Source organism: Pyrus communis, chromosome 15 (assembly GCF_041283825.1).
Source record: "Pyrus communis isolate YQ-2024b chromosome 15, ASM4128382v1, whole genome shotgun sequence".
NCBI classification, from domain to species: domain Eukaryota; kingdom Viridiplantae; phylum Streptophyta; class Magnoliopsida; order Rosales; family Rosaceae; genus Pyrus; species Pyrus communis.
In genome coordinates this window covers 1542501-1555670 of record NC_142579.1, presented here as the reverse complement: position 1 = coordinate 1555670, position 13170 = coordinate 1542501, and the positions used below count along the sequence as shown (strand labels likewise).

At 37.2% G+C, this 13170-nt stretch overlaps 2 protein-coding genes across 3 annotated transcripts in view; one reads left to right on the top strand and one right to left on the bottom strand.

Annotated features, from left to right (window-relative positions):
• The first annotated feature begins 368 nt into the window (after nucleotides 1-368).
• On the top strand, nucleotides 369-3779 carry LOC137712251 (receptor-like protein EIX2). The gene has a single exon (XM_088685255.1). The coding sequence runs from the start codon at nucleotides 404-406 to the stop codon at nucleotides 3608-3610; it is 3207 nt and encodes a 1068-aa protein (XP_088541381.1). The 5' UTR covers nucleotides 369-403; the 3' UTR covers nucleotides 3611-3779.
• Nucleotides 3780-4984: 1205 nt separating this feature from the next.
• LOC137712265 (uncharacterized) overlaps nucleotides 4985-13170 on the bottom strand; it is a 105635-nt gene continuing 97449 nt past the window's right edge. The window contains exons 1-9 of one of the 2 annotated variants that reach the window (XR_015957012.1): nucleotides 8785-9050; nucleotides 8199-8277; nucleotides 7999-8072; nucleotides 7637-7877; nucleotides 7447-7495; nucleotides 5993-7034; nucleotides 5791-5836; nucleotides 5348-5427; nucleotides 4985-5249 (exon numbers count right to left, since the gene is read on the bottom strand). The gene's annotated coding sequence lies outside the window, so the exon portion shown is untranslated. Of the gene's footprint in view, nucleotides 5250-5347; nucleotides 5428-5790; nucleotides 5837-5992; nucleotides 7035-7446; nucleotides 7496-7636; nucleotides 7878-7998; nucleotides 8073-8198; nucleotides 8278-8784 lie in introns of those variants that run through there. The other variant, XR_015957013.1, reaches the window with a different exon arrangement.

Here is a 13170-nt window from a genome sequence, read left to right as displayed (position 1 = left end):
TTTTATTTTCGATGCACAAGGAATTAATTTTAATTAAAATGTTTCATGATGATGAACTAATCTCCACTGAAAAATGAAACAAATAAATCCTTCGATCTCAGGATAATTTGTCAATCAATATTTCAATTCTCTTGTGGAAAATGATTTTTAAAACTAATTAAGTAGATCCATTATTGCTATATATGTGCCTGACGTTTCTTTGGGGATGAAGTTGAACCATCACTGTCTGCAATTTGTTTTGGGGATGGACCATCCTTTTTGTCTTTTATCTCTTGACTCACTACCGTCTTTGTAGGTCTGGAGATGTACAAAAGTAATTTGTAGTAAATATCTTTACTAACGTGTGTATAAATAGCACTCTAAATTACTCATTCCTCACACCAATCACCTACTTGATATCTATATGGATAGAGTCATGAGAGTTGTTCCGCTACTCAGCTTTCTATGCATTGCGTCTATTACTCTTAGCTTATGCAATGGAAACCTGAATGTGCCTTGCCAACAAAATGAGAGACAAACACTTCTTATGTTCAAGAAAGATCTCGATGATTCTTCAAATCTGCTTTCCTCTTGGGCTGCTGAAGGCGATTGTTGCACCTGGACCGGTGTTGCCTGCGACAATTTAACCGGTCATGTCCGCGAGCTCCACCTTGCTGGTTATTATGATGAAGTGACTCGTGAGCACCTTACGCTGAGTGGTAAGGTAAATCCTTCTCTACTCAATTTAAAGCATCTCACCTACTTGGACTTAAGCTACAATGATTTTGGAGGACGACAGTTTCCCAGCTTTCTTGGTTCTCTTAAAGGTTTAAGGTATCTTAACCTCTCAGATGCAGGGTTCAACGGAACCGTTCCTCATCAGTTGGGAAATCTCTCGAGCCTGCGTTATCTGGACCTTTCTTTGAACTTTGGTTCGAAGGTCGAGAATCTCGAATGGCTCTCTGGTCTTTCTCAGTTGAAACATCTTGGCATGAGTTATATAGATCTTACCAGGGCATCTCATTGGTTACAAGTCAACACACTCCCTTCTCTCCTGGTCGAGTTGCATTTGTCAAGATGCGAACTTTATCACATGCCAAGTGGTATTGCGAACTTGACAAGTCTTAAAGTTCTTGATCTGTCCTCCAACTATTTCAACCACATGCCAAGTGGTATTGCGAACTTGACAAGTCTTAAAGTTCTTAATCTGTCCTCCAACTATTTCAACAACATGCCAAGTGGTATTGCGAACTTGACAAGTCTTAAAGTTCTTGATCTATCTGATAACTATTTCAACTCTACCATACACACATTCCCTTCTCTCCTGGTCGAGTTGCATTTGTCAGGCTGCGAACTTTATCACATGCCAAGTGGTATTCAGAACTTGACAAGTCTTAAAGTTCTTGATCTATCCGATAACTATTTCAACTCTACCAACACACTCCCTTCTCTCCTGGTCGAGTTGCATTTGTCAAGTTGCGAACTTTATCACATGCCAAGTGGTATTCAGAACTTGACAAGTCTTAAAGTTCTTGATCTGTCCTTCAACTGTTTCAACTCCACCATACCTCAATGGTTGTACAGTTTGAACCATCTTGAGTCCCTCGATCTTTCTTTCAATGCTTTCCATGGTGAAATTTCGAGTTCCCTTGGAAACTTGAGAGCCCTTGTTGATCTTTCATTACATTATAATCAGCTTGAAGGGGAAATCCCAAACTCATTGGGAAATCTTTGTAAGTTGACTTCTTTTGATCTATTGTCAAACAATTTCCGGGGAAGGGTATCAGAAATCTTTGAAAGTTTGTCTAGCTGTAGTTTTGGTCAAATAGATTCCTTATGGCTTTCGGATAATAACTTTTCAGGTCATTTATCTGATCAACTGGGAATTTTTAAAAATTTACGCAGCCTACGTCTTTCAAATAATTCAATATCAGGTCCCATTCCAGTGTCTTTAGGAAATCTATCACTCTTAGAGGAGTTGGTCATTGATCACAATTCATTCGAGGGTGTTGTCTCTGAAGTTCATTTTACTAATCTTACAAGATTGTCTACCTTTTCTGCAAATGAGAACTCCTTGACTCTTAAAACTAGCCCGGACTGGGTTCCTCCTTTTCAACTTTCTATGTTGTGCTTAAGTTCTTGGCGTCTGGACCCATCACAGTTGCCTGCATGGCTTCAGAGTCAAAAACATTTGTCCTCTCTCAATATGTCCGGTACAGGAATTTCAGGTACCATTCCGGCTTGGTTGTGGAACATTTCTTCTGTTGAAAACTATCGACAAGTCATTATGGATCTCTCTCGTAATCAATTGTCCGGGGAGGTTCCAAATATAGCTTTTACCCACTGGTTGCATGAAGTTGCAATTCTTTTAGGATCTAACCAATTCAACGGTTCATTGCCACTTGTGTCTTCGGCAGTAATTGCACTAGATCTTTCCAATTCATCATTTTCGGGAACTCTCTCTCACTTCTTTTGTGATAGGAGTGATGTACCTAAATACCTTGCAATTCTTCTTCTTGACAACAATCACCTCACTGGAGAAATTCCGGATTGTTGGTTACACTGGCCATACTTGGAAGTAGTGAATTTAGAAGACAACAATTTGATGGGGAAAATTCCAAGCTCTATTGGGGACTTACTTTCTCTTCAATCATTGCACTTGCGCAATAATAACCTATCTGGAGAATTACCCGTGTCCCTACAAAACTGTCGGCAGTTAATGTCTCTTGACCTTCGTGGAAATAAGTTTGTTGGAAGCATTCCAATATGGTTTGGCCAAAGCTTGGTGGTTCTTATTCTTCGCTCAAATATGTTCCAAGGCACCATTCCTGATGAACTTTGTAGTCTCACAAAGCTCCAAATCTTGGACCTTGCGCATAACAATCTCTCGGGAACGATACCAAGGTGTTTCCAAAAGTTGTCATCCATGGCCACTAAATTTTCAAGCGCATTCGGTCTCAGTATTGAATTCTTAATTTCTGCTTATCGGTCATCCTCCTACATAGAGAATGCGGATTTTGTGGCCAAAGGCAGAGAAGTGAAATATAGCACAGTGCTTCGTTTGGTAACTAGCTTGGACCTTTCAAGAAACATGTTGTTTGGAGAAATCCCTGAAGAGCTGACCAACCTCTTTAACCTACAAACGTTGAATTTATCCGATAATCTTCTGACCGGAAGAATCCCTTCCAAAATCGGTGATATGGAAGCGTTAGAGTCGCTTGATTTGTCTGTGAACCAACTTTCTGGCGAAATTTCTCCAAGCATCTCGAATTTGACATTTCTCAATCATTTGAATTTGTCCTATAACAATCTAACTGGGCAGATTCCAAAAAGCACTCAGCTTCAGAGCTTTGATTTGTTCAGTTATACTGGCAATAAACTTTGCGGACCTCCATTGGTAAAGCGTTGCAGTACAAATGAGGCCATGCCACTGGTAGGTGATGAGAAGCACAATGAAGGTCATTTACTTGAAGGCGGTGGTTTCTATCTGAGTTTGGGGCTTGGTTTTGCATTCGGGTTTTGGGTTGTTCTTGGTTCATTGTTGTCTAATGTGCCATGGAGCAATGCATTTTCTCAATTCCAAAATCGCATTGTGAAGAAGTTCTATGCTGCAATCGTTGAACGTTATTAACTATTTTGTGTAGATAGATCGAGTTTGTGTGGTTTGTTTTTACTCTTGTTGTCCAATTAGAATGTTACACAGTTGTATGCTTCTTTGTGGCAATTTCTTTTGTCTTTTCCTTGGTTTTTTTTCTTTGGCCGTATAAAATTGTAAGATTTGCTTTATAAATACGACATTCCTAATACAGATCATGAAGTTTTATATATATATATATATATATATATATATATATATATAATCTTAAGTTAGATGAGTTTAATTATGATCACTCTCGTAGATATGCAATTTTCTCAATCATAAATGCTGCTTAAGCCACTGTTTTCTTCTTTTATGAAATTGACACATCTTAACCCGATGTCAAATTGAACACTGAAATCAAGACGTGTTGACCATCACTCAGAATGTGACGGAGCCATAACGTGCATGCAGATCCAATTTAATAAAATAACTTCAAATAATCTACCAAAAATTGGGTATAGTTTTCTTTGAAAATAGCTTCAGGCTTAAATTTAAAACCTGCTGAAAATATTATAATTATTTCAACACCACTTCCCCAAAGGACCACACCTAACAGGTTATCAACCCTCCACTAAATGCATGATAAGTTGTTCAGAGCATGACATGTTTTACAGCAAAAACGGAGGACATGAAGGTACTAAAAGCATCTCCAGTGCTGTCCCTAATAGAGACAGCTACTGTATAAAACCGGTATAAAACAAATATAAAGACAAATTAAATCTCCAATTGATCATAAATGAGTCTCTAAAGTATAGGGACTCATCGGATACTTAATTTACATACTCATATATGGGAACAGATGAGTGACTGAAATAGTGGAGCCCGTTGGGCAATTTGAGTGGAAAAACTAGCCCACCAACTTATGTGTTGTTGTCCGGCAAGGATTCCACTTGCACGAACGCACAGGCGTATCCCACGTAGAGAATGTGCTATGAAAATGCAATTGTGACTTTCCAAACTACTATAATTTTCAACGAGAAGAATTTAAGTTCATATTCAACGATGCGGGAGCATAACCCTACCTAACACACATATATACATATAATATTTTCGAAAATATAAAACAGAGCAGAATTAAGGGTGGTTTCCGTTTTTCTTATTCAACTTCATATCCAAACCTATCCAAACATGAGGGTATCCGTATTGAAAATATTTAGTGGGTAAATTTTGCATTCTTATTTTACATGTTATGCTCCACAAAAATCAATGTTATGCTCACGATCATCCAATTTCATTAAGACATAATGTGGAGAATAAAGCTGATCCGTTTTTAATGTGAGAGCAAAATGAAGAGTTAAATAACCATTATAGACTATACTACATAATAAGCCCACGCGTTGCGGCAGGAACCGTTTCAGCCGTAACTGTATGAATAAGACATACTTAAATTGAATAAATTCAACACAATCATGAATGAATAGAGGGACACATAACGCTCATAACTGAAAGTTCCCAAGAAAGTTAAAAGAGCAGAAGGAAATAATAACTGAACATTCTCCATGTTCCACATAAAGCTCATAATTAATTTTAGAAAACAACTTGGCACGATTAAATTTCTCAGTCCCACTTCTGTCAAAATTTGATGGCAATTCTTTTTCCCAATAACTGTTTCCCTTTCCATTACCCATTGCTGCACAAAAGTACATAGTTAACTAACAGGATAATGAATCAGAAAATAGTAGTCAGTTAGAAAAGATTAAAAACACCATTAAAAATATCAAAACAAACCGGAGCTGCTTGTTGGCCAAGCTCAGGTCCTCAAACATGCCCTCCTTGATCACTCCGAATGTAAGCCATTCCCTCTCTCTCTACACACACACACACACACACACAAAATAAGAGAAGCAGACTTGCAGAGACATAAAAGGGTAAAAAATGAAGAGGCAACAAATGGCATGAAGAGTATAAGGTATGTTGAAAACCTTCTTAAAATTAACCACATTTGGATTTGATCAATTAGAAACAAGAATTAGCAACTGCATTTTAATAACATCGTTGTCTCACTAAAAAAAACTCACGAAAAATAGTCTTTGTGGTTAAAGGGATTCTGTCTGATCCCAAAACATAAATCTCTCACTGTCAATCAAATACGTACTAAATCATGTTCCAAACCACAATGCATTCAAAGCAATAATCAATTGAGCACACTAAATAAGTGGAAACATTTATACCTCAATCCAATTAGAAGCTTATATCTTTTTGCAGGAAAAGTTTGAACTGCAAAACCAAATTACATTCATCAAGAAAAAGGAATGAATTTAAAAAGGCAAATACAATGCAGAAAAATAGGCATTCAATTTAGCTCTATTTATATTAGACGAAGATCCATTGAAACAACTATGAACACAGAAATAAAAAAATCGAAAAAACAACCTTTTTCAAAAACTACTGCCTCCACCCTTCCAACTAACACAAAAAATACATCCTCAATTTCTTTCTATAGGTAAGAAAACAAAATTTCTCTAAAACAACCAAAAACTCATTCTATATCAACTAAACAGGAAAAGGACAGAGGAATGAGTGTAATAATAGGTTAGAAAATTGAGATGATCCAAACAGAAAGGAGTTCGTGGGGGAGATCTGAGAAGGACGACGTTGTTGTATGTATTGGTAGTTGACATATTTCTTGGAGAATTGCCAGACTGCTTGCTGCCACATTGGTTTTTCTCGTAATTTTGTTTTTGGTTTCTTCTGCCCAATTTGTGTCTGCTCATGTTTGCTTGCAGTTACAGACTTTGATAGGGTTAGCATTTTCTTCCAACTGAAGAAAGGAATGGGCATCCTGTTATGCTTAATAGATTATGTGTTCAATGTGAATGGAGAGCCAAATCCAAGCAGTAGGGTTTCCATTGACTTCCCACCAAGGAATGCAAAATCTATTGCAACGATAAAGAAAGAGCACAAACTCATAAAATATGATACAAAACCGTAAAAAACAGGAAACGTTATCTCAAAATGCACAAAAATATAAAAACAGATAGATCCCTACATATTCAACCTTCAGAGCACACAAAATTAAAATTTTCTTCAAAAAAAAAGTCAAAGGGAAAATCTGAAATTATATAGCCCAAGCACAAAAAGCTTGGAAGCCTACACACAAAAGCCCCAAAAAACTACAGCCACACTCAAAATCCAAACCCTAAAAACCAAAACCACAAACAGGAAACTCGTCAGAAACCCTAGAATATCCAAATTCAAAGAGACCCATAGCCCCCAGCTAGTCCAATCCAGTAATAAAATCATAAACCAAGCAAAAAATTAAAGAAATCTCATACCTTCCACCAAAATTCATGATCATTATCCAAAACTCCAAAGTAAACATAAAATCAAATTAACACCTCAATTTTTCTTGTACCTGCATCACCATGATCAAGCTCTCCTATAACCGCAGCAATTCCCTAATTCAAATCTGACCCTAAATCATTAAAAAAAAATTCAACACAAAAAGGAAAGGTCAGTACCTATAATTCGAGTTCACGCTACTCAGGGTCACCGACGTTGTTAAGGTTATTCATCATTGCTCGATCACTCTTGTTCATTTTCTTTTTCGTTTGGTTTTGTTTCTGCTTTTCTTTAACAGCGTACGCCACAAAACCAATCAAATTCATTCACCAACTTACGCCACAAAAACATGAATATTTTGTTTCAAATTTCAATCTCAAAAAACAGAACCAATCAAATTAATTCACCAACTGATGCACAAAGCACACAACTTTGAAACAATCAATAATTTCAATCCTAACTAAAACTTTAACACAATTATAACCGAAACAACTCTAATCACTTTACAGAAAAGAAAAAAAAAGATAGATAGAAAGTGGATGTACCTGTAATACGGAATTGTCTGAAGTGAAGAACACAAAGATGCGTGCTTTGCTGCTCAAATTTGCAGAGTGAGAGAGACAAAGTACCCAGAACCAAAATAGAAAAAACCAAAAACTTCAAGTTAAAAGAATTAGAGAAATAAATCTGAAATTTTAGAGAGACAAAGTGAGGAGAGGGAAATAGGCGGAGGACCTTGGGCGAGGAGGCCATTGACGGCTTTGTTGGGGAAGGACCTCAGTGCAGTATTTCACAATCTCCTTTAAGCTTTGCCCCAAAAATTAAAAGCAACATATCATGATTGAAGAACAAAGCAGCTGAAGAGCACTGCCGCAGTTCCATCACGTAGCACGACCAGTACAGCAAAGCAAGAGGGAAATATGGAGCCCTCGCCTCATGCTCGTTAACACCACTTTATGAATCTGTGCGTAAATGACTGCAAATATTACAAAAGGCGTTGTTCTCTTCGTCAATAAAATGAACAAAAATAAAAAAATCAGTACGCAAGAAAGACCAAAATAATCGTTGAGGGGGAAGAAATTGATGAAACATCAAACCTTGAGAACTTGATCTTCTGGGCAGCGAGTCGAAGAGCTGAAGTGGCCTTGAAGGAAGTGAGTTCGACTGGAGTCTAGGGTTTGAGAGCAATGGAAAACATTTTAATCAAATAACGATTTAATTTCTAAATTTTAAAATTAGAGATAACTAAATGCACATATTTGGAAATAAATGGAATGTTTCCATATGGAAATCTCACCCTCAACAGTTTTAAAACGCAGTCACAGTTTTAAAATGCAAATAGAAGGTGGAAAATGTTGTCCCAGCACAAACACAACCTGCAAAGCAAACAAACCAACACACACAAAAAACCAAATGATCAACGATAAAATTTAGAAACCCTACCACACAAAATCGCAAGAACAACATAAAAAATTACCAATAAAAGTTAGCAAAAAACACACACGGTCAGACAATAAACGCCTTAACGCCAATGATGGCCTCAAACCCGAACAAAATCCCAAATCAGTTAAAAAAATAGTGAAAATGAACTGAACCCATTCCTCTATCATATTCTTTTCCTCTGTTTCCCTATCCCTAATCCCAAATCTCTCTTCCATGCTTTCTCCGCCATACATTAATGCCTACGAATCGACTCATTATACACCTAAACAATGAGAGTGCAGCTTCTATAAGTGAATCCACAATGTAAAACATCTTAACAGTTCAAATTAAATATAAAAATATTTAAAATTTTGAGGAAAAGGTCATCAAACCATATAGAACCACAAACACAAAGCACATAAGAAATGCAAAGATGCAGATTTTCAAGGAAGCGTAACAACCTCCAGGAGCAAACCAATCGTGAAACCCTAAAAACCAAAAACCCACAAATCTGCCCTCCCTGAGGAACCATCCGAGATTCAAGGAAGCTTAACACCTGATGGCTAAGCTAAGTGCATTAAATACAGGAATTCAGTACTTTACACAGCTTGTAAAAAACGTATTTTGAACATCTGGATCATTGGTGAAGGTAAGCTGATGAATGTAGTGCGTGTTCTTGAGCTTCTTCAAGAGCCACAGCCCGGAGCTGAATAAAGATATATGTACAGGTACGGCAACATAATGCTATCTGCAAAAATGATGGCCAATATCTTACGGAGAAGAATTTTCTATCCTCCTAATTTTTCTATTTTTTCATGCATTTTTATTTGAATGGTCACGGTTAAGTTTCATCAACATCTTATATTGATTTTTTTATAAAGATAATAAGGCAAAAAATACTGTGTGAGTGGAGGGGATGGAAGGAGATGAGAATAAGAGAGTAAAGAATCTTTCTCCATATCTTACACCGATTGCATATAATGGGAAAACATGACATCAGATTGGTATGGAGTTGTAAAGTTGCACCATAAAACATGAATGACCAACAAATGAATATTTTAACCCATAAATCACTAACGTTTAAAGTCAAATTCCTCTAATTTGGCATGGGCTTCCTTAAGATTTCTCTGAGTCTCACCGAAGACCTCATTGCTCCAAGATTGCAACTTCTTTTTAATAATTTTTAACTTACTACAAAATTTGTAACCCTCCCAACCTTCGACTATCGCAGAATGCCACCACTATTTGAGATTGTTTCTAAAGTCTGGATGTTGTGGCCATGAGTTCTCGAATCTAAAAGGGCCTAGCCCCCACTTCACCTTGTGGGTATCTAATTCGATTGGGCAATGATCAGAGGTTACCCTTGCCAGAGCCTTTTGTCTTGCCTGTGGAAACGACTCCTCCCAATCACCAGAGAGTAAGAATCTGTCTAATCTTCGGCAAACTATTTCTTCTCGAAAATTAGACAAAGTGAACTGAGCGTTGAGTAGATCTGGGTTAATGAGTTCAGAGTCCTAGATAAACTAGTTAAAAATCCTCATACTTGCAGTGGACCTTCCCCTGTTTGACTTGTCGTTTTCGAACCTCACCACATTAAAATCTCCTCCCACACACCATCTTGGACCGCAAAGACCGTAAGGGCCAGCTAGTTCTTCCTAGAAATCTTGTCTCTCCCTATATTTGCAAGGGCCATAGACCTTGAGAGCCACCATTCCAGAGCATTCAACTCTCTAATTTTGATGGAAACAAAGAAAACTCCTACTAGAGACTCACTTAAAAAACCAAAACCCTATTAGATGAAGAGTTCTCACTGTTAAACCTTAAAATTGGAGGAGACCTAGTGAAGGCATCGACTGTTGGTGAAGAATTGTGCACCCCGAAACAAAGATGAGTGTTTATGGAAGAATGAACTGTCAATTTTTATAACATTATTTATCTCAATCTTCCTTTGGATTATATGTGCTTCGTATTTGATTTTCCACCATTGCATTATTAAGGGTGTTGTCCGTGTCTAGATTATGTTTGAAGGTTATCATTGACTTTGGTAGTGAATTGAGAGATTTGTTGTGTTATTAGAAAGTGAAAATAGCATATTTTAAGGTTTACGGGATAAAAATTCTTCAGGTGCATATTCGAAAAATTAGTGAAAGCACCACTTGATTATCACACAAGAATCTTTTAATCAACAACTAGTTATTTGTATGAATTAAGGGTATTTGTGTCTATTTAAGTGATATTTTGGATATATTTTAAAGTTTTTATAAAAACTGACATTTTTGAAATTAGAGGCTAATATTTGGCTATATTTGATAAATACCTTCTTCTTCTATCATTGTGATTCTGCAAGCCGCAAGCTCTTTCTCTCCCTCCCTCTCTGCAAGCCAAAGGCTCTCTCTTGTAACCCATCTCCTTTCCACGCACCTTTCATCTTCCTTCAACTTTCCACACAGATGTCGATCCCACCGAGTGCAAAACAAAACAAACAAAATTACCCTTGAATTTGTTAGAATTACCCTCCAAACCCAACCCCCATTTGGCTGGCATTGTTATAAATATCATGAAATCGAGTGGCTCTGTGCTAAACCATACGGACAAAATTACCCTCTGAACTTTTGAGAATTACCCTCCCTACGAAGCTGGCATTGTTGTAAATAGAGTGAAAGCGAGTGGCAACGAATTGATGGCATCTACAATGCCTTTTCCCCCCTACTTTACACTAAAGTAGTGTGATAAAAATTGATTTCTTTCACACACTCTATACTAATATGATCGAATGTTCTACCTCCATCAACTATTCTACCATATGTATTAGTATTACTATCGTAGTCATACTAAAGCGTGTGTACAGATTAACGTGCACGTGTTCAAGTGTGTGTGTCTGCATATTTGGCCACGTGTTACCATCACATTTGGGGGGACCATGTTACTTGACAAGGACCAAGCATGGTAAAAAAATTTGGAAGTAACCAAAATCAGCGCCAAAAAAGGATTCCCGCTACAATATTAAAAGTTTGGAAAATATCCAGCCATGGCTTCCCTTACCTCAAGCTTCTTTCCTTAGAGCAATTGCAGTGTGTAAAAGCTTCCTATGACCATAGGTAATTCAATCCCCTCAAGTAAATAGTTACTACTTTTAATTAACAGTAATTACCTATTGCATCTCTACCTATAAACTGAATATCACAAGCAATTCGTTTTAAATATTAGTATTTGTTATTTTATAAAATAATAAAGATTTTTTAAATTTCGGATATGATTTTTAACCGGATCTCGTCACACCATGTGTCATTATCCGAAAGTACAATTTTGTGGATAGATTTCAATAAGATTTTTATCTAATTCTGTCATGCCACATGTCGTTACCTATTTATAATTGTTGAGGATAGATTTCCGATAAGATTTTTAACCAATCTCGTTGCTCCACGTGTCATCATCTGTTTAGGATCTTTGAGGATAGATTTCGATAAGATTTTTAATGAATCATGGTGTGTCGCATGGCATTATCTACAACCTAATCCTTTCTTTTTTCTTCATATAACCTACCATCCATCCTAAGAAATCTACACTAAAATCAAAATCTCTCAATAGAAAGTTCAAAGGAAATACAAGGCAAGATACAGGTGTAACCTAATCATCTGTATGCCACTTCAAAGGCTCCTCATATGAGCTAAGACTTGCCACCTGCACAATCGCTCCCTATACCGTGGAAATGATGCATCGGACAAACAATACCCGAATAAGCTGCAAAGTTCGATGGATGCAACACACAACCTATATGTACCACAATCAATTGAACAAGGCCAAAGTTCGCCTGTGTTTTTGCCTCTTGCCTTTCGTTCTTCGTGACTACATTTTTTCTTGAGTAAGTAAATTTCTGTGCTTTTTTTAGGGTTACAAGTGTCAAATTATTAAAGAGACGAGTCAAAGGCGCACTTCCAACAATACCAATATATATTATCGGCAACTTGTTAATTATCACCTGCACAGTCCGACGTGTGTGGGGTTTTATCACAAAAGGCCTCGATATTAGTTAGGGTGGAGTTATGATATTTAAACTCTTCTTTTCTTGTAGATAGAGTCGATGTGGTATATTTCAACAATAAGGTGCTGCTTTTATTTGCGCAGAGTCCTATGGTTTTGGTGGCAGAGGTTATGTCTTATGGTCAAGGAAGCATGGTCTTTGCTCCTTATGGAGATTTATCGAGATCGCTCAGAAAGATTTGTATTTTCGAGCTGCTGAGCCCGAAACGTGTGCAGTCTTTCAGATCCGTAAGAGAAGACGTGGTACGGAATCTTGTTGAGTCCATTGGCTCAATGTCTCACGAGGGACTTGCCATCAATTCTAGTGATAGGTGCTGCAGCTTCGCAAATGACGTAGTGTTAAAGGCAGCATTTGGGAAAAAAATGCAAAGACCAAAAGGAGTTCCTTCTGCTACTAAACGGATTAATCAAACTCGCTATTGGGTTTGATATTCCTGATTTGTTTCCTTCGCTCAGTTTTCTTGGGTACGTTACTGGGTCTATCCCTGCTATGAAAGACATGCAAAGCAAGCTCAGTATGATTCTTGAAAGTATCACCAACGATCATAAGATCGAAAGATCCAAAATGGACTTGATGGTCAGTAGTACTAGTGCTACTACAGCAGGCAATAACAAAGCGAAGGAGGAGTCGGAGGGAAATGTTGAAAATCAATGTCAAAGTTAGGCAAGGAAAGTTAGGCAATGTTAGGTATGGTTGAATAAAAATTATTAGGTGCAATTAATAATGTGTTTTGTGTGGTAATAAATAATCTTAGTTTAATCATTTGGTTTGCTATAAATACCCAAGTTCTCAAGCATTGTAAATC

Coding starts and splice junctions, on each gene's coding strand:
- LOC137712251 (XM_088685255.1), top strand. CDS start 404: ATGGATAGAGTCATGAGAGTTGTTCCGCTACTCAGCTTTCTATGCATT.